This window comes from Phocoena phocoena, chromosome 14 (assembly GCF_963924675.1).
Source record: "Phocoena phocoena chromosome 14, mPhoPho1.1, whole genome shotgun sequence".
Classification (NCBI taxonomy): Eukaryota; Metazoa; Chordata; class Mammalia; order Artiodactyla; family Phocoenidae; genus Phocoena; species Phocoena phocoena.
Window position 1 is genome coordinate 69,787,628 of NC_089232.1, and position 25,039 is coordinate 69,812,666.

Consider the following 25,039-nt stretch of genomic DNA (forward strand, 5'->3'; position numbering starts at 1 on the left):
AGATTGCCTTGGGTAGTATAGTCATTTTGACAGTGCTGATTCTTCCTATCCAAGAACATGGTATATCTTCCCATCTGTTTATGTCATCTTCGATTTCTTTCATCAGTGTCATATAGTTATCAGAGTACAAGTCTTTTGTCTCCTTAGTCCCCTACCCCTTTCCTGAGACTTCAATCTCACATATTTTAGATCACTTGATATTGTCCCAAAATGAAACTCTGTTTCTCTTTTTCAGTCTGTATATTTCTCTTGCCATGTATTCAAGTTTCCTGATCTTTTCTTCTTCACAGTATAATTTGCTATTAATCCAATTGCCTATATTTTTTGTTTCAGATATTGTTTTTTTCTCATATTTAGAAGTAATATTTGATTCATTGTTACATCTTCAATTTCTCTTCATTATGTTTGTTTTCCTCTGCCTTCTTTAACATATGGCATGAATTTACAGTAACCTTTCTAACATTGTGTCTGCTTATCCTATCTTTTCTCTTTTTTGTGTGGTACGCGGGCCTCTCACTGTTGTGGCCTCTCCTGTTGCGGAGCACAGGCTCCGGACACGCAGGCTCAGCAGCCATGGCCCACAGGCCCAGCCGCTCCGCGGCATGTGGGATCCTCCCGGACCGGGGCACAAACCTATGTCCCCTGCATCAGCAGGCGGACTCCCAACCACTGCACCACCAGGGAAGCCCTATCCTATCTTTTCAATTCTGCACCTGTTTCTATCGGTCAGTTTGTCTCCTAGCTGTAGGCCATGTTTTTTCTTGCTTCTTTTCATGCCTTTATGTTGGTTCTTTCCCTGGCCTCAGGTAGTTTCCTCTCATGCATGTGCAGAATGATACTTCGCCTTAGTTTCAAGGGGCCCCTCTGTAGATCTCTGGAGCTCTCCTTTTGTGTAGCAACTGCTCTCTGGTATTCTTCCATAATTCCAGCATTACATTATGACTTTTGTGGACCCTGTGCACTTTTGTCATTCAGAAGTTTGGGGCTTAGTTCCACAGAGGCTGAAAGTAGGGCAAATGTCTTAAGGTGGAGAATGGTTGCATATTGTTGCAGGCTTCTCCCTCTACTGGGATTTTGTTCCCTATACACCATAAGAAGGCACAAGATCGGCTTTTCAACCTCAGCCACCTCTCGCTCCAGTGTGGCTCTTACAAGCCTTTGACTGAGAGCCTGGTAGGTGTCTGTTTTCATAGCTGTGTGAAAACAGCCTTTGGCTCTTTTGAGTCTTTGTCTCCTGCCTCCAGCAAGTTTGGTATCAGGCTCTGCCTCAAGCAAAAAATCAGGTGCATGTTTTTGGCATGTCCCTCTTTCTGTACAAGTACTGCATGTGCTAAACATTATGACACTATAAGAGATTTCACTCTAGCTTCCAGCCTCTTGCACCACCTTAGAACTTCACAAATGTTCCATGTGGGAAAACTAGCTTTGCGTCTGGTTTCTTCTAGTACTGACTTGTTGTGTGTGACCACCAAAAACTCTGATCATTTCACTTTCCCTCAGTAGCATCCTTCTGCTTGAGCCAAGTCCAATCTTCAGCCCACACCCAAAAGCATCATGTACCCCCAGGAAAGACAATGTCCAGCAATCATCAGTTCACATTGGACAGGCTCTTCCCTCTCTGGAATTCTGTTCATATAACCTTTGTTGCTTCCACAGCTCTCCAGTGTCTTTACAAATGTGATTTTGCAATTGATCTTTTGTTTTCCAGTTTTGCAGCAAGAAAACAGGCCTCATGAGACATAATACATCCTACTCAGAAGTGGAGGCCAGACTTAAATAGGGCTTAAGACTTGTTTTCTACCAGGAGGAGGTTGTTGCACCTTCGCTCAGTGTGACTTCTCTTTTTGAGTCCATAGTTCATGACATTGCCACCTACCAGTCTCTAGTCAGACTTAGAAAGCTGCGCTGAAAGTGGGTGCTGGAGCTTTCGGCTTTGGCCTGCCTGGGTTTTGCCCACCTGGGACTGATCCAAGCCTGATTTACATTCCAGTCTGTTGTGTTCATCTTTGCAGGACCAGGAATAAAACCTCCAGAGGAACGGACAATTGAATACCTAGAAGAAGTTGCAATTACTTTTGCTAAAGGACTAGCTGATAAAAAGATCTCTCCAAAGAGAGACAAGGGATTGGTAGAAAGTGAGTGTCATTATTAAAGAACTAAGGCAAAGCTTCTTTCCAGTGAATTTAATTTTATTTTCTATAAATCCGAAATGAGGAAGAGGTAAGTGCATTATTTACTCTTAAGTGTAAAGTCAACCTTAAAGGATGCAGTAACTCTGCTCTAGGCTCAAGTCCTGGACTTTACACTGGTTAAAGACATTTTTTAAAAACTTTTTATTTTGGAAAATTTTAAATAATACCAAATTTTAAATAAATACCAAAACAGAATAATGTAACAGTGTAATAAACACCCAGGTACCCAACACCAAGCTTTAATATTTATCAGCTAATGTTTAAAGAAGTGCTTAGGTTGAAATATAGATTGTTCATATCAGAGTAAAGAGCAGTTCTTTCAGATAGCTAGAATCACTGCATTTTTATGGAGTTTACAGGACAAACTAACAAGGGAGGCTGGGCTCTTTCCAGTAAGGATCTAAAAGCATTTTACCTTACAGAATTGACATCGTATGCCATGAGTATTCCATTTGTCCGGCAACAGATTTACAAAAAGGTGGAAGAAAAAGTACGAAAGCAGACCAAAGGCCTTTATCCTGCACCTCTGAAAATAATTGATGTGAGTCTTTACCCCATACTCCCACATTTCTCATGTTTCTTTCCTTTGTCTAGAGCAGTACTCTTTATTGCCATTCTGCACCATGTTTGCCAGTACTAAAGTTCTTCATGCTGCTATCAAAGTACTTACCAAAAATAACACAAGAGCATAGCAAGCTATGAGGATTTATATAAATGGATATTTGGGGAAAATTAGAGCCAGGCATACTTTTTAGTTGATGAGCTTAAAATTACCAGTTATAAACCAAGAAAGGAACCTGTGTCATATCAGTATAACAAAACCAGTAAAATACTGGACATTAATTAAGAGGTAGTTGAAACAAAATTAATGGCTGTATTCTGTCCTTAGTCAAAACCATTGTCATTACCTAAAATGTCTCATTGACTTTCCATTGCTGTAATTATGAAAAAGATGTAATGATATAGAGAAGTTCTGGAAAAGCTCAAGGAGGATGATTAAAATGATCACAGAGTTGAAGTAACATTTGTCTAAAGGTAGACTTTAAAACTTATAAAATCTTCAATCTGGAAAGTCCAAGATCAAAACAGCAATAATTGAAGACAAGATCAATAATCAAAGATTTCAGAATTGGAGAATGAATTAGTCAACAGGTATATTTTGAGCCAAAGACACCAAAGTATATAAAATATGAAATGTGGTCCCCTACTTCCATTCACCTCACACAGTCTGGGTTGGGGAGATTAAACACATATATGTGGTAAGGCAGATGGCAGGTTGGGGGCAGTATGCAGCTGCATAGGGTTAACGCCAGCTAACTGGGACAGAGGAAGTTTGCTAAATTCACTGAGGAGGGAACGATCCCTGAAATTGTTGGAGAATACATGATGAGAAAGCCAGGTAGGATGGGCATTTTGAGCAAAGTTACAGAAGCTGGAAAGCATGAGGCTCTTCAAGGAACATCAAATCAGATCAGTTTTTGTAGGAGAATAATGCAGTGTCTTCAGAAAGGCAGACCAAAGGTGGATTTCAAAAGGTAGACAGTAATTAAGAAATTTCATCTTTGTCCTATATAGATCATAGAGAACTGTTTTCATGGCAGTGAGTAAAAATGCATTAGAAACAGAGACAAAGTAGATCAATGAACTAGGAAACTGTTCTGGTAATTCAGACTTGAAGTTTGAATAAGACCCCGAAATAGAATAGTAAAAGCAAAGCAACAATACGAAGGTAGTAAGAGACTTGCCAAAGAGAGTTAGGAGTCAAGGTTTAGAAGTGTTGAGATTAGGTATTCAGGAAATTCAAGCAACAGTAGTTTAGACAGAGAAGTCAATTAAGGATATAGATTGATTTATTTGGGTTTTTTTTAATCACCATTAAATTATGGTGATTGAATACAGGGTTATTTCTTTTATACTTGCTATTGTACTTAGGTTAGTACTTACCCCAAATGTTAAATTGAATTTCATGGAGTTCATGATTAATGTGATAAACTAAATGATGTTCCTGAGGAAGAATAAATAGAGGGGGAAATGGGCTGCAAGTGGAACTTTGGGGACCTGCCCACATTTGGAGAACAGGAGAGGAGCCGGAAGAATAATTCAAGCAGGAGGGAAGGGAGTTAAGAGGAAAAGGTAAACCTATTATTGGACTCAGAAAGGGGTGATGACAACTCTTTCTCTGACAAAATAACAGGATTCAAAGGATAAGGAGGTGGAGTTTGAGCTGTGGAACCTCTGTGCTCTTTTCCTATTCTGACTTCTTAATTCTCTTTCCTTCTGTTTTATTTCCTTCCATTGTATACTAGGTTGAGCAGTAGCCTCAGAGATGGAGAATTAAGTTAGTCTTAAGCAATAAAGCACTCCGTCCTCTTCTCTTTCTCACTCCAGTCTAGACTTTTGACTTACTCTTGAAGACTAACAACACTAGCCACTTTTTTCAGCATTACTGTGTATCTTGCCAGTTAATTCCAACAAGGAACAAGTACTTTATCTGTTTTTTAGGTAGTGAAGACTGGGATTGAGCAAGGGAGTGATGCTGGCTATCTCTCTGAATCTCAGGTAAAATTATTTCCTTTCAGTGTTTTATTATTAGAGACAGAAAAAGCGAGATCCACAATGCTGTGTAAAACTGAAAAAAGGTAAAGTATTCAAAGCCTAGTAAAAAAATGTTTTCTTCCAGTGGTTGTCATTTCTTACGATTAATCTCAGTGAGCAAGTAGGTGCTAAGAAAACCATAGTAGTCCCCAGATATTTGAACTTGCTCTCAATAAGGAGGGTATAACTAGGAAAAGCAGGGGCAGAGTCAGAATCCTTTCAAAAGGAATCATTTGGACTTTTTGTTCTGTAGTTGGGCTGGTTTTGTTGTGATAAAGTGAGTACACTGATACAAAAATATGGTTCTTGTTAGAGCCTGGAGATAAACCTGTGAAGCCCAGCCTTCCTTTGGTGAATTAGGAAATGAAGGGAAATGTTTTGCACCCACTAAGACAAGAAAACAGAGCAACACACAAACCAACCTCACCCCTTCCACTTCCTAACAAGTTGGTGGTATTGTAGATTTTAGTTGTTTGGGTTGTTTTGAAGTTTTAAGCAATCACTGAAGGATGATTGCTCTTTAGTAATAGAATAAAAGATATCTGAAGAGCTCAGGACAAGTTCCAGAGAAAACATTTCTTATACTGGGTTGCTTACTGCAGTGCACTCTGATTAATTCTTTTACATTATCACCAGGTACACATATACATATGTACAGAAAGATTGAAGCATATTTCCCCAAATGATTAGCCTGTACACTGTACTCAGTATTTTCTATTTATTCTACTTATCACAACCTGCTAAATTCAAGACCACTGATAGATTTCTACCCGTGGTGTGAAAATCACTGGTTTATTGAATAGAACCTACTTTGCCAAGATTAGTAGAACATTGTTTCATGTCCTCTTCAGACATGAAGGCAACATTATTAGAGAGATTCCTTCTTTTAAGTGCTGTTTGCAACCATGTAATCGTACCAGTAAATTCTAGTAATATTGATGATGATAATAGCTAACATTGAGGCCCAGTCATTTTACTAGTGTTTTCATTTACTTCCCACAACAATACTGTAAAATAGGTATTGTTTTTCCCATTTTAAGGATGAAGAAAGCTTCACAACTGGGAAATGGCAGGGCCAGTCTTTAAACTCAGTTCTTTCAAATACAGACTCTAAATCTCATGCTCTTTCCCACTAAGTTGAGACTTGTTCTCTGTAAGTGTTAAGGTCCTTTTAAAGTGGCAGATATCACATGGGGCAGCCTGCTACCCTGGAAGGAGAACTGGAGTTGGGAGTCATACTGCCTGGGTTCAAGTTCTGTTTCTGCCCCTTTGAGGCAGTGTGGCTTTGAGCGAGGTCAAGTTCTGAGCCTCCTCTTCCCAGTCTTTAAAATGAGAGAGATGGTTGAGATGATTGGTCCATTTTGGCTCTGACACTCTAATTCCATGAAAAAAGTTATCACAACCTCTGGTGTAGAGAATCTGAGAGCTCAGTTATATCCAGAACCTTTCAAAGCAGTAGTTGGAAGTGGAACAGATGAGGAGAGTTAAAGAAAGATGCTCAGCAGGAGGCCAACTTCAGCAGCTCAGGACCTGAGGCTTTGCGTGTGTTACCTCTGCTCTGCAGAGAAACTGACCCCAAAGAATCCACGTCTACAAGACTGAGAAGTTCTACCTTTTCTTCTTCCCTTTTTCCAGAAATTTGGAGAGCTTGCAATGACCAAAGAATCAAAAGCCTTGATGGGACTTTACCATGGTCAGACCCTATGCAAGAAGAATAAATTTGGAGCTCCGCAGAAGGAGGTTAAGTAAGTCAGCTCTACATAGGAAGCCCCTGTGGATTTCAGCACGTGCCACGCTTGTCGATGTCTCTGAAGATCCATAGAGCTAGATTTATGCCTTCAGTCTTGCCCTAAACCTCTTCTGTCCTGAGCACTTTAGATCCCTATTCCTACGAAGGATTTTTTGGCTTTCAGAGTTCTGCCTGTGCTGAGTTTTCTCCTGACCTCTCTAATGTCTCCTGTAGAGGCATTTTTGTCTCACTATTGATGTCCCCTAGAAATATGGTTTAGGTTTCCCCTTCCTAAACCAAATACACACACTATGTGCTGTTTAATGACCTTGTCTCTCTCTGTGACTTGAGATACCCTCTCTGGGAACTCACACTTCTCCCTCATTAAAAAAAGTAAAGCCTCATTCTAGTCGCTAAAGTCTTGTCCTTCGTTTAGCTTACAGCCTAAGCGTTTGAGAGCCTACTTACCTGTTTCATATCTATTCTGTTCAGCGAGCCTTTCAGTGTTAATGCTGCCTAAATGGCTCTTCAGCGTCTTAAGTTTAGTAAATGCCCCTAAACTCACCCCCTTGCTCCGTGGCTCTTAACCTGGGCAACGTTGCCACCAGGGGACACTTGCCAATCTCTGGAAATATTTTTGGTTGTCACAGCTGGGGAGGGAGGGGTGGTACTGGCATCTGGTGGCCAGAGGCCCGGAATGCTGCTAAACATCCTACAGTGCACAGGACAGCCCCACAACAAAGAAGTATCCAGTCCAAAATGTCAGCAGTGCTGAGGTTGAGGAACACTGTCTACCTGAATTACAGAGAGGGATTTGTGAAAGCAGCTAATGTTACTACTTTCTCCAGCCGCTCACATTTAATGAGATTGCAATCCAAAGCAGAAGAGGAAATTAATAAGAAGCCCAGGTGAGAAGACAAGATTCTTGCCAAGAGGGCTGATTTCCAAATTAGAATATGAAATACAACTGTAACTGCTTCTCCAGCACACATGGTGATCGGTATCAGTCGGGTTATCTGTGTACCACCTAATGTTGACAATATCTTGCGTTCAGTGGGTGAGATGAATTACTTCCACGCTGCAGTGGAATGATGATATGGCCACTTAAATCTGAATCTCTTCATACATACTACAAAAATTACTCTTAAATTTTAAATTGGACTTCCCTGGTGGCACAGTGGTTGAGAGTCCGCCTGCCAGCGGTTACACGGGTTCAAGCCCTGGTCCGGGAAGATCCCACATGCCGCGGAGCAACTAAGCCCCTGCGCCACAGCTACTGAGCCTGCACTCTAGAGCCTGTGAGCCACAACTACTGAGCCCACGAGCCACAACTACTGAAGCCCGCATGCCTAAAGCCCGTCCTCCGCAACAAAAGAAGTCACTGCAATGAGAAGCCTGTGCGCCACGATGAAGAGTAGCCCCTGCTCGCTGCAACTAGAGAAAGCCCGTGTGCAGCAACGAAGACCCAACGCAGCCATAAATTAATTAATTTTTAAAATTTTAAATTATAAAATGTTTACTCTTAAGCTGATTAGCCACTCCTGACTCCTACTCTGGTCTGCATGTAACTCTTACTGTTATATGCAGATAGAATATAATACCACCTGGAGAAACTGTTATTGTGTACCAGTACACAGAAAAGACAGGCAGCATGCATGTGAAACTCATGTAAGAAGAAATAAGAAAATGAGAATCAAAATACTTAAGCTTACAAAAATTCTCCCCCCAAAACAACCACAATGCAAAACTGTAGCAGAATGCTTCCAAACTTGAATTATATATCCTTAAATAAATATTTACAGATAAGAAAAGAATCACTTTGAATCAGAAGTTCAAAAACTGGGCTTCCCTGGTGGCGCAGTGGTTGAGAGTCCGCCTAACGATGCAGGGGACACGGGTTCGTGTCCCGGTCCGGGAAGATCCCACATGCCGCGGAGTGGCTGGGCCCGTGAGCCATGGCCGCTGAGCCTGCGCGTCCGGAGCCTGTGCTCCGCAACGGGAGAGGCCACAACAGTGAGAGGCCTGCGTACCGCAAAAAAAAAAAAAAAAAAAAAAGAAGTTCAAAAACTCAGAATTAAATGGGCAGAAAAACAGGATGATGTAACAGTTGACCTAACTTGGGAAATAAATTGAAGAAAAGGAAACATCATCTTAGAAATGAAGAATAAATTATAAGGTACTCAAGGCAGAATAGGTTGAACTGAAAATTTAATAAAAATCATTGAAGAAAGGGCATCCCCCTTCCTGCTTTCCCAGTTGTCAGTAATAGTTCCACTTCTGTCTCTCTAGGCCTCTTCTCCCTTGCCTCAGATAATAATTTGAATTCCTTATGTATTTTCTCTTTTTATAAATTAATTTTTTATGCAAAGAATGCATTCTTAATCTCCTTTTTTAAACTATTATAAGGAAGTTTGAATACTAGATGAATGTTTTGTGTTTATGGTTTGAATGTTTTAATATAAAAGGAATCCTTCAGTATGAATCCTATAATAATCCTTTTTAGTCAATGGTACGACTTGGAGACTATGTTTGTGGGTCCATACCAGTTAACTTGTTCCTTTTCATCTTCTACTGAAAGATTGATGACTTCCAATTTTTCATTATTGTAAACATTGTATGACTGTTCATCACAGCATATCATCTTGTGCATAAGTGCATTTCTCTAGAGCAGATAGTAGAATTACTGGGTCATAGAAGATGCAATTTTTGGTTTTAATACATTTGACCTCCTATATAGGGCAAAGTATATACTTCCATCAACCATGCATGAAAGAACAAAATTTTTTATACCCTCACTGTTACTTTTAAAATTTTTGCCAATCTGATGGGGAGAGAATACATTTTTTTAAATTTGCATTTCCCAGATTATTAGGGAAATTGGGCATTTTATTGGCAATTTGTTTTCATTTTCTGTGAATTGCTTTATATAAACCCCTGCCCATTTTATTGGGTTGTCTTTTTTAATTGATATGTGTGTTCTTTATATTTCCCCAGTAGTAATCCTTTGTCTGCTATACCTGTTGTCATTTGTCAAGCAAATTTTTAATTTTGGTGCAGTAAATACATGAATAATTTTTTCAGCTCCTATTCTTTATGTTTTTCTACCCTATTTTCTCATGTTCTCCAGTTACTTAACACTCACCATATAAAAATGTGTATTATCACAAAGCTGCATTTGAAAGATACTCCCAGGAGTTGAAGTTAGGGTGCCTTTTCAGGTCTTGAATATGATTTTTGAACATTATAATCAGAATTGTTTTGAATGAAACAACTCTAATTTAGGTCTACGGTCTTGTAAACTTGGGCTTCTTTTATGAAGGAAGTTCTGAAATTTTTTTTTAGTTACTTATGGGAAAATGGCATATTGTTCCAAAACTATGGAAAACTAAAAAGAGTTATCAGACATGATCTCTATCCCTCAAAAAGCTTAGAATTTAGTTGAGGAGACAAAAATGATGTACATGAAGCTGTTCCAAAATACTGTGGGGTAAGCCAAATGGTCCTGATAAGTTCAAGGGAATTCAGGGGTGGAAAAGGCAGTAATGTGCATGTATGGAGGTGTTTGCGGGAGAGGTAAGGTCTGGAAGCAAAGAAACCATCCAAGAGGCTTTTGAACCAATCCAGGTAAGGGGTGAGAAAGGCACACATTTCAAGAGGAATGAAAGATGACTGGAAAATGGCAAAATCACTAGCAAGTAAGTAGTTGGTAGAAGAGAGAGTAGTCTTTAGGCCTATCACTGCAAGTTGGCTTTTGTTTGAAGAAAAATACTCGTTAATTTAAGCGTAATCCATGTTGTTTTGTTTTCAGTGATCTCAGGTATGATTGAAGATCAGTATAATTCTGTCTCCTTGGGTAGACCAATTCTTTTAGACCTAACGGATTTTTGCATTTAACTTTGAAAATCAGTCATTTATGAAAGATATCTTTTTGTAGGTAAAAATTATTTTAAATACCTTATTGTTGTCCCTGCTTTAGTTGGTTTATTGGAAGATGACCTGGGCAATCTCCCACTTTTACTGAATTAATTAAGATTTATACCAAAAGTCATTTCATCCTTTCCTTTCAGGCAGCTCGCCATTCTTGGCGCAGGGCTAATGGGGGCCGGCATTGCCCAGGTCTCCGTGGATAAAGGCCTACAGACTATACTGAAGGATGCTACGCTAGCCGCGCTGGGGCGAGGACAGCAGCAAGTGTTCAGAGGGTAAGCCTGCTCTCTGCCTTTGCTGGGAGAGTAGCGTGTGTTTTGGTTTTTGCAGTCACCATTTCCTTTCTCCTGAACATGATCTGTATTGGATACTCCATTGTTAAGTCTCATTTCCTTTGCTTTTTAGACATGCTAATTCCTTCTTTCACTTTTTTTCTTTTTTTTGCTGTTGTTGCAGACAATGTTATTATAAATCATTAACATCATTGGAGTCTGAGTGCAGAAGAGAAAACCCTATCTATTAGACGTTTTTAAATGCCATATGGTTTATACTTTGGTATCAGACTAGAAAGTCTCATGTTTGTGAATTTTAATTGCTGTATTGTTATAGAATATTGAAACAGCACGACTGTGTCTATAGAGAGAACTGAGATAAGGATATGAGGAAACGTGTAACTGCATCTTGAAGGTAGGGCTGGGATCAGAACTCATGAACCTCATATTCCTTGACTGGCGTTACCATAGAGAAGCAGTTAACTGATTTGGCTCCACAATATCTGGATCTTATGGACTGTGTCTCCATCTTACTTCTGAATTAATAAACGGGGACTATTATTCTCCCTCCTGCCCGTCCCTCCCTCCTCTCCCCCACCCCACACACATACTGCCTGTTGTGCAGAGGGGAAGAATGGAGCAGCACTTTGGCCAAACTGGGAATTTGTTTCAGCTCATTTCTCTGCTCCAATGTAATAGACTGTCTAAGGCAGGCTGAACTTTGATGGTCTTGCATGTGACTTTTAATTGAGTTCGTTTTTTTTGTTTCTTAAGTGGATTATGTAGCTTAAGTGTGTTTTTACCCCTTTTCTGCTCATATTGCTACCATAATACTGTGCAGGACCTGGCAGGTTTAATCATGTTGGCAGATAGCAACTATCTTAATGTAAGATAGCAAGGCATTGTAGTAAAAGATTCTGACCCCCCAAAATGGCATGCGCTCGATAACACCATTGCCCTGAGGCCAGCACGCGAGTGTTCCCAGAGTTTCATACAGTCACCAAAATGAGAAATTGCTCTAAAATAGCCTTTCCCCCTCGATCTCTTGGATCCAGCTGTCCCGGCTTTCCCTTTTTGCGTTAGAAACATCGGGCTCTGGTGAGTGCGCCTCACTGTGCTGCTGACTTGGGACATATACGTGTTTCTTGTCCTCTCGGGAATAGTTTCATTAGGCATTAGAATTAGAGCAACTAATAATGTTTTGAACTCTCACAAGAATTTTGCTTGCTGACTGCTGACACGGTTGTCAGAAACCAGGATATTTGAATCCATACTTTTGAGACTTAAACTGACTACTTCTTTGAACTTACCTTGTGGCGTTAATTTTTCTTTTGGTTAAGGAAACTAGTGAATGGGGTGTAGCTTCGTTCTTCTTTCAGAGGAAAACTCTAGGTCATTTATTCTGAAAGTGCGGTCAGATTAAAACCTAAGAGAGCCTATTTTCCCTGGCAATAAAAAACAATCAGTTAAGTGTCTGAGTAGCAGGAATCCTTTTTAGCTCCCTGTGGGGAAGAAGAAACCTTGAGTTAATGTTTTATGTAATCAATATGATGTGCTACTAGGTACTGACCAGGAAATGGATTAAGAATATACGATATAATGCTTGGTCTCTGTCCTCCGGTAGATCACAATTACAGAATAACAAAATGATATGTAAGCAAGTATAAACTCATGGTCTAGGACCCATGTTGGCTGTTTTCCCTATTGTAGGTAGAGAATTACTAGAGCTGCTCTCTTGTTTGCCATTTTAGTGTTCATGTTTACTCCTCTTGGCAAATTTAACTGTTTTATTAGTGATACCGTTTATGCAGGTTGGGCGTGTAGAGGCATCTTTTAGTAGAAAGAATATGGATGTGGGGGTCAACCTGTTTGAACCCTAGGACCCTCCCTTAACTCGCTCTTGGACCACAAGTCCCTCTGAGTCTCCTTGAGCAGCTCAGCTCCCTCAAAATGGGAGCTACCTCACTGAGTTGGTGAAAAACACACAGCACACTATCTGGCCCATGGACACTCAATAAATGTTAGTTTCCTGTTCTCCTCCTCTGACTAGGAATGTGTTTTTTTCCTAGACTGAACGATAAAGTGAAGAAGAAAGCACTAACATCGTTTGAAAGGGACACCTTTTTCAGCAACTTGACTGGGCAGCTCGATTACCAGGGTTTTGAAAAGGCTGACATGGTGATTGAAGCTGTTTTTGAGGACCTCAGTCTTAAGCACAAAGTGCTCAAGGAAGTAGAAGCTGTAAGTAAGGGGCCTGCTGTACTGAATCCTAGTGTTGTGAGTGGAGAACACAGAGACAGGGTTTTTTAAAGGAACTATAGGAAACTTGTGGTTCTTTTTATAGGGCCATTCATTCCCAGATGTAAGGGGTTTTGTATGTTTGTTTGTTTGTTGGAGGCGTGAAGTAGAAAAGAACAGCTTTATTGCTTTGCCAGGCAAAAGGGGACACAACAGGCTTACGCCCCTCAAAACTGTGTCCCCCAAATGTAAGTTTTTATGTGAACCCATGCACACTGTAAAAAGGGCAAATCAGAGTCCTAAGAAAAGACAAACAAGTAGCTTATTAACTTAAGCACAGGGTTCATTAGCCTTATATGGGAGTTCAGTCACCCAAACGTACAAATAACCTCATGGACTGTAGCCAGACGTCTTGACATCATTGGTTGGCTGCAAGCTATAACTAAACTAATTCAGGTCTAGGCAGCAGAGGAAATAGGGAGAAACAGTTTCTCCAGGCAGGATTCAGATGCTCATTTTGTGGAAATGCTACTCTGGTCTTGAGCCCAAATGCTGTGTGTAGTCAACTCTTGATATGGGATGATATGAACAAAACAAGTACTTGAACTGGGTGGTATGAAGAAAGAGGAAAGAAGGAAAGAAGAGATGGCAGTAATCCAGGCAGGAGGTAGAACCGGGTACAGTTAAATAAACAGAGTGTAGGTTCGTAAATGGTGTAAATAAAATGGCACTGACTTTGCAGCATTCTGGGGTATCTTGAGTAGTGGGCTGTACTCCTAAGACTCCCTTCCATGGGAGGACAATCTCTGCTCTACTAAAGAATGAACCTAAGGAGGGTTTAGAAACTAAAGACAAGCAGCTCAGTTTGGGATGGATTCCACTTGTGAAACACACATTCCAAAATCTTTTCTTTAAGCAGAGTGTAATGTAGGTTCAGCGGAGGGAGTGAATTCAGAACAGCTGGGTAGGTGTGTGTTCTCTCTGTGCAAGGTGGCACTGCAGCAGAGAAATGGACACAACGTTCCCGGGGCTTTGGGGGCCCTGCTGGGCCAATGGAAGGTAGACTGAGGGGCGGCAAAAACAGACAGAGCCGTTTACCACTAAAAGAGCATTTGCCACCTGACTGGGTGATGGTATTTGCTTTTGGAAAATCAGGATTTGGGAGTATCTGAGTGTAGAAAAGTTTGTTAGTTTTAGCAGTTGGGAAGCCAGTGGTCAAGGAAAAGAAAGAGAAAGAAGAGGGATCAGATCAAGAGAAGTGCAGACTATGAACAAATCGATACAGTAGTTCCCATTGAAACATAAAGGTTAAGGGAGAAGAGAAGGGGAAGAAAGAAAAGAAAAGGGGTTTTATATGTCCGTGAAGTCCATGGACTGCGGGAAAGGGAGGCTATTCGGGGAATCATGAATTTTTAGCAGATAGTAAGAAAAGAATAAGAAGATTATTGCTAAAGGTAAAATCCAAAGTGTTACGTATGTTGTAGTTATTTATGTAACATGTCACAGGCCTTTACCTTTCTAGAGAAGCTAGTGAAATCATCTAAGGTAGGAGATACTCAAAGAAGTTTTTCAGAAAGGGTGGAAAAGAGCAAGGTCCAGAAAAGATCTGTATTTGGAAAATCAAAGAATTTCAAGTGAAAGATCTTTAGGAAGCCATCAAGTACATCCTCTTACCTGGCCTCTCCTTTCTTTACAGGAAAATGGTAAAGCTGAATCTACATGTGGTATTCCTCAGGGATTTAAAACTTCACTTCTCTTCCTCTCCACAGAACTAAAGAAACTCACTCCTTTGATATCTTCATAATTCTTGTCTCCAGACCCTCACTGTCTTGCTTGTCTCCTTTACTGTCTTACCATGTCTCAGTGTTCTCTTGGCGTGTGACAAACCACTGCAAAAACAATGACCTTTTCACAGTTTTGCAGTTAGGGCAGGCTCTGAGAGGCGGCTGGCCCTTAATTCCACGTGGCTTCCCAGTGGAGTCACTCGTGGGACTGCATTCAGTTGAAAGCTTGGTTGGGGCGCCTCCCTCTCCCTGTGGCCTGTCCTCGCTTAGTGGTCGAGCCAGAGCTTCTCTGCAGCATGGCTGCTAGCTTCTAAGAGAGCAAGGCAGAAGTCAGTGGACTGCATAAGGCAAGTCCTGGAACTGGCAGAGTCACTTCTGCTACTTTCCGTTGGTAAAAGCAAGTCATAGGCCAGCCCAGATTTAAGAGGAGGGGAAAGAGACTGTGCCCCTGGATGGGAGGAGAGACACACATGTACAAGAGGGGAAAGATTGTTGCCAGCCATCTTTGGAGACATTGGTTTGCTCTTCATAGAGAATTTTACCACCAACATTAGACACCATACCATTAATAATGCAGCTTGAGACTATGTTAGCTTTCGGATCATCGGGCTCTACTTTTGACCCACATTATACTTTTGTTGTTGTTGTTGTTGCGGTACGCGGGCCTCTCACTACTGCGGCCTCTCCCGTTGCGGAGCACAGGCTCCAGACGCGCAGGCTCAGCGGCCATGGCTCACGGGCCCACCGCTCCACAGCATGTGGGATCTTCCTGGACCAGGGCACGAACCCACGTCCCCTGCATCGGCATGTGGACTCTCAACCACTGCGCGCCACCAAGGAAGCCCCTATACTTTTGATTAAATAAAATCATGGGCTCTTTAACACAAGTTTACTGCCAAGCCCAGGTCTTGCCCATTAGGTGCCTACTCAGTTATTTTTTTCTCTTTCTTCTCTTTCATAAAATCTTAATGCAGTACTTCACCTTCATCCTCATTATAATTGATCTTATTTTGCACTCAGTTTTTCAGCGTGTTGAATGTATCTTGAATCTTGATTCTCAACTCTGATGTTAGGATTCTGCCTGCCCAGATTTGCACACATTTGACAGATGTGCCTTCTATGTTTCTCATCCAAGTATCTGAATTAAAATATGAATAAGCTGAGATTGTGGGCAGAATGCTGAGAGAATCTCCGTTAGACACTATTCTGCAGGTTGATAAAGCTAATAGTTGTATTCATGCACTGTAGATATAATTATAGTGCTGTACCATTTCTTAGTAACACATGTGTAACATGAAATAGGCATGCACATTATGGTTGGTTCTCTCAAAGGTGAAGGGTGGGCGGGGCCCAAGTGTCACTCATTGGCTTTGCTTTGGTCTCCAGTCATCTCCCAGGCCTACATGACACATTCTTAAATGCTTTTCTCCTGCAGGTGATTCCAGATCACTGTGTCTTTGCCAGCAACACATCTGCTCTCCCAATCAACGAAATTGCTGCTGCCAGTAAAAGACCTGAGAAGGTAAATTCTGAACAGAGGAAAACCCTGAAATGTTTTACTGCTTCAGGCTCATTGCTGAAGGCTTAGAATATGAGAAGGGACTGGTATGGATTATGAAGTGGATGAGGGTGAGGATGTAGTCCCAGAAACTGGCACAAAAAAGCTAGTACCATGACCAGTGTGAGATGCAGGAACAAGTGAACTACAACTAAAATATACCTTGATAGGTGATTTGCATCCCTAATGGGTATTATTATTCAGGTTCAGACTATAAAACCTACGTTTATTACATTTGGGTATTGAAAGATAGACCCTAAAGTAAGAAGAGATGTTCCAAAATAACACTTGAGCTACAGAGCAGACTCTGGTGACTGTCGGGGATGGGTTTGGTTCCAACTCCAGATCCAGAAATGGAAGGTCAGGGGCTGTGGTGGGATGTGTACAGCCCGGTTTGCTTAGAGCTTCTGCCCAGGACATGAGAGGGGTGGATGTAGAAGCACTTAGAGTGAGTATCTGGAATGATGCCTAGAAATCTATCTTTGGGCTTCTGCTCTCTACCAGGGAAATCAAGTGAAATCATTCAAGGAGAAATAAAACAGTTCGCCTCTCTGGAGGATACCGGTTAGCCTCAGCGGAGCAGAACCAGCCAAAAGTAGGCAGGAAATATAAAAGGCCTTTAAGCAGCTGAAACTGTTAATACAAAGTCCATGTACTAAAAACACGGAAGTCTTTTTATTCCCATTCTAATAGCTTGCTAACTCAAGGTCATCTTGTTCCCTAGCACGCAGCAGATTAGAAGTGGTGTGGGCCTGATAGAGGCAGGTTCAGTGATGGCAGGAGGAGGTTGTAGGGAGAAGTGGCAGCTGAGGGAAGACACAGACCTGGAGTAATGGCAGATAGACAGTCTGGCCACGTCGTAGTCACTCACAGCAGCTCCTCAGCACTGGAGGGCAGCAGAGGAGCCCCTGTTGCTGTGCCTTTGATGCTAACCACTTCACACTTAGCAGTCCTCGCCCCCAGGGATCTTGAGCAGCTTTTAGCACCTGCTTGCCTAGGTCATTCATGTAAGAGGAAGGCCACAGGGGCACAAGTAGGGCGACCCACCTCGGTTTGCCCAGGACACAGGCCCTCCAGTGCTACAGCTGAGAAAGTCCCAGCAGTCCAGGACACAGCTGGCCACCTTTTGGCACAGCTTCTTTGAACGATGTCAATAGGTTTTGCTTGGGGTAGTGATTACGTGGGTAGATACAAAGTTGTCAGAACTCATCAAACTGAACACTTTAAGATCTGTGCATTTTTTTCCACTTTTTATTTTTTCATTTTAACATCTTTATTGGAGTATAATTGCTTTACAATGGTATGTTAGTTTCAGCTTCACAACAAAATGAATCAGTTATACATATACATATGTTCCCATATCTCTTCCCGCTTGCGTCTCCCTCCCTCCCACCCTCCCTATCGCACCCCTCCAGGCTGTCACAAAGCACCGAGCTGATCTCCCTGTGCTATGCGGCTGCTTCCCACTGGCTATCTACCTTACGTTTGGTAGTTTATAGATGTCCATGCCTCTCTCTCGCTTTGTCACAGTTTACCCTTCCCCCTCCCCATATCCTCAAGTCCATTCTCTAGTAAGTCTGTGTCTTTATTCCTGTTTCACCCCTAGGTTTTTCATGACATTTTTTTTTCTTAAATTCCATATATATGTGTTAGCATACGGTATTTGTCTCTCTCTTTCTGACTTACTTCACTCTGTATGACAGACTCTAGGTCTATCCACCTAATTACAAATAGCTCAATTTCGTTTCTTTTTATGGTTGAGTAATATTCCATTGTATATATGTGCCGCATCTTCTTTATCCATTCATCTGATGATGGACACTTAGGTTGTTTCCATCTCCGGGCTATTGTAAATAGAGCTGCAATGAACATTTTGGTACGTGACTCTTTTTGAATTATGGTTTTCTCAGGGTATATGCCCAGTAGTGGGATTGCTGGGTCATATGGTAGTTCTATTTGTAGATTTTTAAGGAACCTCCATACTGTTCTCCACAGTGGCTGTATCAATTTACATTCCCACCAACAGTGCAAGAGTGTTCCCTTTTCTCCACACCCTCTCCAGCATTTATTGTTTCTAGATTTTTTGATGGTGGCCATTCTGACTGGTGTGAGATGATATCTCATTGTAGTTTTGATTTGCATTTTTCTAATGATTAGTGATGTTGAGCATCCTTTCATGTGTTTGTTGGCAGTCTGTATATCTTCTTTGGAGAAATGTCTATTTAGGTCTTCTGCCCATTTTTGGATTGGGTTGTTTGTTTTTTTGTTATTAAGCTGCATGAGCTGCTTATAAATTTTGGAGATTAATCTTTTGTCAGTTGCTTCATTTGCAAATATTTTCTCCCATTCTGAGGGTTGTCTTTTGGTCTTGTTTATGGTTTCCTTTGCTGCGCAAAAGCTTTTAAGTTTCATTAGGTCCCATTTGTTTATTTTTGTTTTTATTTCCATTTCTCTAGGAGGTGGGTTGAAAAGGACCTTGCTGTGATTTATGTCATAGAGTGTCCTGCCTATGTTTTCCTCTAAGAGTTTTATAGTGTCTGGCCTTACATTTAGGTCTTTAATCCATTTTGAGCTTATTTTTGTGTATGGTGTTAGGGAGTGATCTAATCTCATACTTTTACATGTACCTGTCTAGTTTTCCCAGCACCACTTATTGAAGAGGCTGTCCTTTCTCCACTGTACATTCCTGCCTCCTTTATCAAAGATAAGGTGACCATATGTGCGTGGGTTTATCTCTGGGCTTTCTGTCCTGTTCCATTGATCTATGTTTCTGTTTTTGTGCCAGTACCATACTGTCTTGATTACTGTAGCTTTGTAGTATAGTCTGAAGTCAGGAAGCCTGATTCCTCCAGCTCCGTTTTTCGTTCTCAAGACTGCTTTGGCTATTCGGGGTCTTTTGTGTTTCCATACAAATTGTGAAATTTTTTGTTCTAGTTCTGTGAAAAATGCCAGTGGTAGTTTGATAGGGATTGCATTGAATCTGTAGATTGCTTTGGGTAGTAGAGTCATTTTCACAATGTTGATTCTCCCAATCCAAGAACATGGTATATCTCTCCATCTATTTGTATCATCTTTAATTTCTTTCATCAGTGTCTTATAATTTTCTGCATACAGGTCTTTTGTCTCCTTAGGTAGGTTTATTCCTAGATATTTTATTCTTTTTGTTGCAGTGGTAAATGGGAGTGTGTTCTTGATTTCACTTTCAGATTTTTCATCCTTAGTGTATAGGAATGCCAGAGATTTCTGTGCATTAATTTTGTATCCTGCTACTTTACCAAATTCATTGATTAGCTCTAGTAGTTTTCTGGTAGCATCTTTAGGATTCTCTATGTATAGTATCATGTCATCTGCAAATAGTGACAGCTTTACTTCTTCTTTTCCGATTTGGATTCCTTTTATTTCCTTTTCTTCTCTGATTGCTGTGGCTAAAACTTCCAAAACTATGTTGAATAAGAGTGGTGAGAGTGGGCAACCTTGTCCTGTTCCTGATCTTAGTGGAAATGCTTTCAGTTTTTCACCATTGAGGACGATGTTGGCTGTGGGTTTGTCATATATGGCCTTTATTATGTTGAGGAAAGTTCCCTCTATGCCTACTTTCTGCAGGGTTTTTATCATAAATGGGTGTTGAATTTTGTCAAAAGCTTTCTCTGCATCTATTGAGATGATCATATGGTTTTTCTCCTTCAATTTGTTAATATGGTGTATCACGTTGATTGATTTGCATATATTGAAGAATCCTTGCATTCCTGGAATAAACCCCACTTGATCATGGTGTATGATCCTTTTAATGTGCTGTTGGATTCTGTTTGCTAGTATTTTGTTGAGGATTTTTGCATCTGTGTTCATCAGTGATATTGGCCTGTAGTTTTCTTTCTTTGTGACATCCTTGTCTGGTTTTGGTATCAGGGTGATGGTGGCCTCATAGAATGAGTTGGGGAGTGTTCCTCCCTCTGCTATATTTTGGAAGAGTTTGAGAAGGATAGGTGATAACTCTTCTCTAAATGTTTGATAGAATTCGCCTGTGAAGCCATCTGGTCCTGGGCTTTTGCTTGTTGGAAGATTTTTAATCACAGTTTCAATTTCAGTGCTTGTGATTGGTCTGTTCATATTTTCTATTTCTTCCTGATTCAGTCTTGGCAGGTTGTGCCTTAAGAATTTGTCCATTTCTTCCAGGTTGTCCATTTTATTGGCATAGCGTTGCTTGTAGTAATCTCTCATGATCTTTTGTATTTCTGCAGTGTCAGTTGTTACTTCTTCTTTTTCATTTCTAATTCTATTGATTTCAGTCTTCTCCCTTTTTTTCTTGATGAGTCTGGCTAATGGTTTATCAATTTTGTTTATCCCTTCAAAGAACCAGCTTTTAGTTTTATTGATCTTTGCTGTTGTTTCCTTCATTTCTTTTTCATTTATTTCTGATCTGATTTTTATGATTTCTTTCCTTCTGCTAACTTTGGGGTTTTTTTGTTCTTCTTTCTCTAATTGCTTTAGGTGCAAGGTTAGGTTGTTTATTCGAGATGTTTCCTGTTTCTTAAGGTAGGATTGTATTGCTATAAACCTCCCTCTTAGAACTGCTTTTGCTGCATCCCATAGATTTTGAGTCGTCGTGTCTCCATTGTCATTTGTTTCTAGGTATTTTTTGATTTCCTCTTTGATTTCTTCAGTGATCACTTCATTATTAAGTAGTGTATTGTTTAGCCTCCATGTGTTTGTATTTTTTACAGATCTTTTCCTGTAATTAATATCTAGTCTCATAGTGTTGTGGTCGGAAAAGATACTTGATACAATTTCAATTTTCTTAAATTTACCAAGGTTTGATTTGTGACCCAAGATATGATCTATCCTGGAGAATGTTCCATGAGCACTTGAGAAAAATGTGTATTCTGTTGTTTTTGGATGGAATGTCCTATAAATATCAATTAAGTCCATCTTGTTTAATGTATCATTTAAAGCTTGTGTTTCCTTATTTATTTTCATTTTGGATGATCGGTCCATTGGTGAAAGTGGGGTGTTAAAGTCCCCTACTATGAATGTGTTACTGTCGATTTCCCCTTTTATGGCTGTTAGTATTTGCCTTATGTATTGAGGTGCTCCTATGTTGGGTGCATAAATATTTACAATTGTTATATCTTCTTCTTGGATCGATCCCTTGATCATTATGTAGTGTCCTTCTTTGTCTCTTCTAATAGTCTTCATTTTAAAGTCTATTTTGTCTGCTATGAGAATTGCTACTCCAGCTTTCTTTTGGTTTCCATTTGCATGAAATACCTTTTTCCATCCCCTTACTTTCAGTCTGTATGTGTCTCTAGGTCTGAAGTGGGTCTCTTGTAGACAGCAAATATATGCATCTTGTTTTTGTATCCATTCAGCCAATCTGTGTCTTTTGGTGGGAGCATTTAGTCCATTTACATTTAAGGTAATTATCGATATGTATGTTCCCATTCCCATTTTCTTAATTGTTTTGGGTTCATTATTGTAGGTCTTTTCCTTCTTTTGTGTTTCTTGCCTAGAGAAGTTCCTTTAGCAGTTGTTGTAGAGCTGGTTTGGTGGTGCTGAACTCTCTCAGCTTTTGCTTGTCTGTAAAGGTTTTAATTTCTCCATCAAATCTGAATGAGATCCTTGCTGGGTCGAGTAATCTTGGTTGCAGGTTTTTCTCCTTCATCACTTTCAATATGTCCTGCCACTGCCTTCTGGCTTGCAGTTTCTGCTGAAAGATCAGCTGTTAACCTTATGGGGATTCCCTTGTGTGTTATTTGTTGTTTTTCCCTTGCTGCTTTTAATATGCTTTCTTTGTGTTTAATTTTTGACAGTTTGATTAATATGTGTCTTGGCGTATTTCTTCTTGGATTTATCCTGTATGGGACTCTCTGTACTTCCTGGACTTGATTAACTATTTCCTTTTCCGTATTAGGGAAGTTTTCAACTATAATCTCTTCAAATATTTTCTCAGTCCCTTTCTTTTTCTCTTCTTCTTCTGGAACCCCTGTAATTCGAATGTTGGTGCATTTAATGTTGTCCCAGAGGTCTCTGAGACTGTCCTCAGTTCTTTTCATTCTTTTTTCTTTATTCTGCTCTGCATTAGTTATTTCCACTATTTTATCTTCCAGGTCACTTATCCGTTCTTCTGCCTCAGTTATTCTGCTATTGATCCCATCTAGAGTATTTTTCATTTCATTTATTGTGTTGTTCATCATTGTTTGTTCCATCTTTAGTTCTTCTAGGTCCTTGTTAAATGTTTCTTGCATTTTGTCTATTCAATTTCCAAGATTTTGGATCATCTTTACTATCATTATTCTGAATTCTTTTTCAGGTAGACTGCCTATTTCCTCTTCATTTGTTAGGTCTGGTGGGTTTTTATCTTGCTCCTTCATCTGCTGTGTGTTTTTCTGTCTTTTCATTTTGCTTATCTTATTGTGTTTGGGGTCTCCTTTTTGCAGGCTGAAGGTTCGTAGTTCCTGTTGTTTTTAGTGTCTGTCCCCAGTGGCTAAGGTTGGTTCAGTGGGTTGTGTAGGCTTCCTGGTGGAGGGTACTAGTGCCTGTGTTCTGGTGGATGAGGCTGGATCTTGTCTTTCTGGTGGGCAGGTCCACGTCTGGTGGTGTGTTTTGGGGTGTCTGTGGACTTATTATGATTTTGGGCAGCCTCTCTGCTAATGGGTGGGGTCGTGTTCCTGTTTTGCTAGTTGTTTGGCATAGGTTGTCCAGCACTGTGGCTTGGTGGTCGTTGAGTGAAGCTGGGTGCTGGCGTTGAGATGGAGATCTCTGGGAGATTTTCGCCGTTTGCTATTATGTGCAGCTGGGAGGCCTCTTGTGGACCAGTGTCCTGAAGTTGGCTCTCCCACCTCAGAGGCACAGCACTGACTCCTGGCTGCAGCACCAAGAGCCTTTCATCCACACGCCTCCTTAATTTGGGATGATTCGTTGTCTATTCATGTATTCCACAGATGCAGGGTACATCAAGTTGATTGTGGAGCTTTAATCCGCTGCTTCTGAGGCGCTGGGAGAGATTTCCCTTTCTCTTCTTTGTTCTCACAGCTCCCAGGGGCTCAGCTTTGGATTTGGCCCTGCCTGTGCATGTAGGTCGCCGGAGGGCGTCTGTTCTTTGCTCAGACAGGACGGGGTTAAAGGAGCCGCTGATTCGGAGGCTCTGGCTCACTGAGGCCGGGGGTAGGGAGGGTCACGGAGTGCAGGGCGAGCCTGTGGCGGCAGAGGCCAGCGTGACGTTGCGCCAGCCTGAGGCGCGCCGTGCGTTCTCCCGGGGGAGTTGTCCCTGTATCCCGGGACCCTGGCAGTGGCGGGCTGCACAGGCTCCCCGGAAGGGGGGTGTGGATAGTGACCTGTGTTCGCACACAGGCTTCTTGGTGGCGGCAGCAGCGGCCTTAGCGTCTCATGTCTGTCTCTGGGGTCCGCGCTTTTAGCCGCGGCTCGCGCCCGTCTCTGGAGTTCCTTTAAGCAGCGCTCTTAATCCCGTCTCCTCGCGCACCAGGAAACAAAGAGGCAAGAAAAAGTCTCTTGCCTCTTCGGCAGGTCCAGACTTTTCCCCGGACTCCCTCCCGGCTAGCCGCGGTGCACTAACGCCCTGCAGGCTGTGTTCACGCCGCCAACCCCAGTCCTCTCCCGGCGCTCCGACCGAAGCCCGAGCCTCAGCTCCCAGCCCCGCCCGCCCCGGCGGGTGAAAAGACAAGCCTCTCGGCTGGTGAGTGGCGGTCGGCCCTGATCCTCTGTGCTGGGATCTCTCCGCTTTGCCCTCCGCACCCCTGTTGTTGTGCTCTCCTCCGCGGCTCCGAAGCTCCCCCAACTCCGCCACCCGCAGTCTCCGCCCACGAAGGGGCTTCTTAGTGTGTGGACACTTTTCCTCCTTCACAGCTCCCTCCCGCTGGTGCAGTACCCGTCCCTATCCTTTTGTCTCTGTTTATTTTTTTCTTTTGCCCTAACCAGGTACATGGGGGGTTTCATGCCTTTTGGGAGGCCTGAGGTCTTCTGCCAGCGTTCAGTAGGTGTTCTGTAGGAGTTGTTCCACGTGTAGATGTATTTCTGGTGTATCTGTGGGGAGGAACGTAATCTCCGCGTTTTACTCTTCCGCCATCTTCCCGGAAGTCCCACTAATGATTATTACAAAGAATATGTAATCAAGATCTGTGCATTTTATTGTATATAAATTATACATGGTAAAGGCTAATTCCTTTTGCTCAGGAGTACAGTTTGAATCAGGTTCTGTCTTTTTAAGTATTTTAGACATAAGTAGAAGGATAATTTAGAGGTTAGAAGCAACTTTTGGATTGATAAATTGATGTAACATGCAAGTGACCTGTGTGTTACACAATGGGAAGTGGGCAGGCTGTGGAGGCAGGCCGACCTTGCTGGCATCCCACTCCGCCATTTACTGACTGACCCTGAGCTACTAATTTTAACCGCCTGATGTCTTTCTTCCTCATCTAGGTAATTAGACTGACTAGTTCACCGAGTTGTCGTGGATTAAATGGAGAGGATAAATGATAAATGTGTTGATGAGTTGTGGACAGTAAGCAGTCGGTCAGTGGCAGATAGTAGTTAATACCTGGTAGCTAAAGTGGGGAGTGGAGGCAAAACTATGAATTAATGGATAGACTTCTTTCACAGTTCAGTTGTGAAGACTATCTAATCGTTAGCTTAATGAGGCTGTTCTCAAACTTTAGCATGTATCAGAATCACCTGCAGGGCTTCTTAAACACAGATCTGGGCCCTGCCCCCGGAGCTCCTCGTTCAGTAGG

The 25,039-nt window shown here is 41.6% G+C and overlaps 1 protein-coding gene across 1 annotated transcript in view; it reads left to right on the top strand.

Moving 5' to 3' along the window:
* Positions 1-25,039, top strand: part of HADHA (hydroxyacyl-CoA dehydrogenase trifunctional multienzyme complex subunit alpha) — a 54,089-nt gene that overhangs the window by 24,508 nt on the left and 4,542 nt on the right. The window contains exons 8-14 of the mRNA XM_065891144.1: positions 2,013-2,135; positions 2,615-2,733; positions 4,695-4,751; positions 6,423-6,532; positions 10,584-10,718; positions 12,785-12,956; positions 16,173-16,259. Coding sequence (XP_065747216.1) covers positions 2,013-2,135; positions 2,615-2,733; positions 4,695-4,751; positions 6,423-6,532; positions 10,584-10,718; positions 12,785-12,956; positions 16,173-16,259 — 803 coding nt within the window. The remainder of the gene's footprint in view (positions 1-2,012; positions 2,136-2,614; positions 2,734-4,694; positions 4,752-6,422; positions 6,533-10,583; positions 10,719-12,784; positions 12,957-16,172; positions 16,260-25,039) is intronic.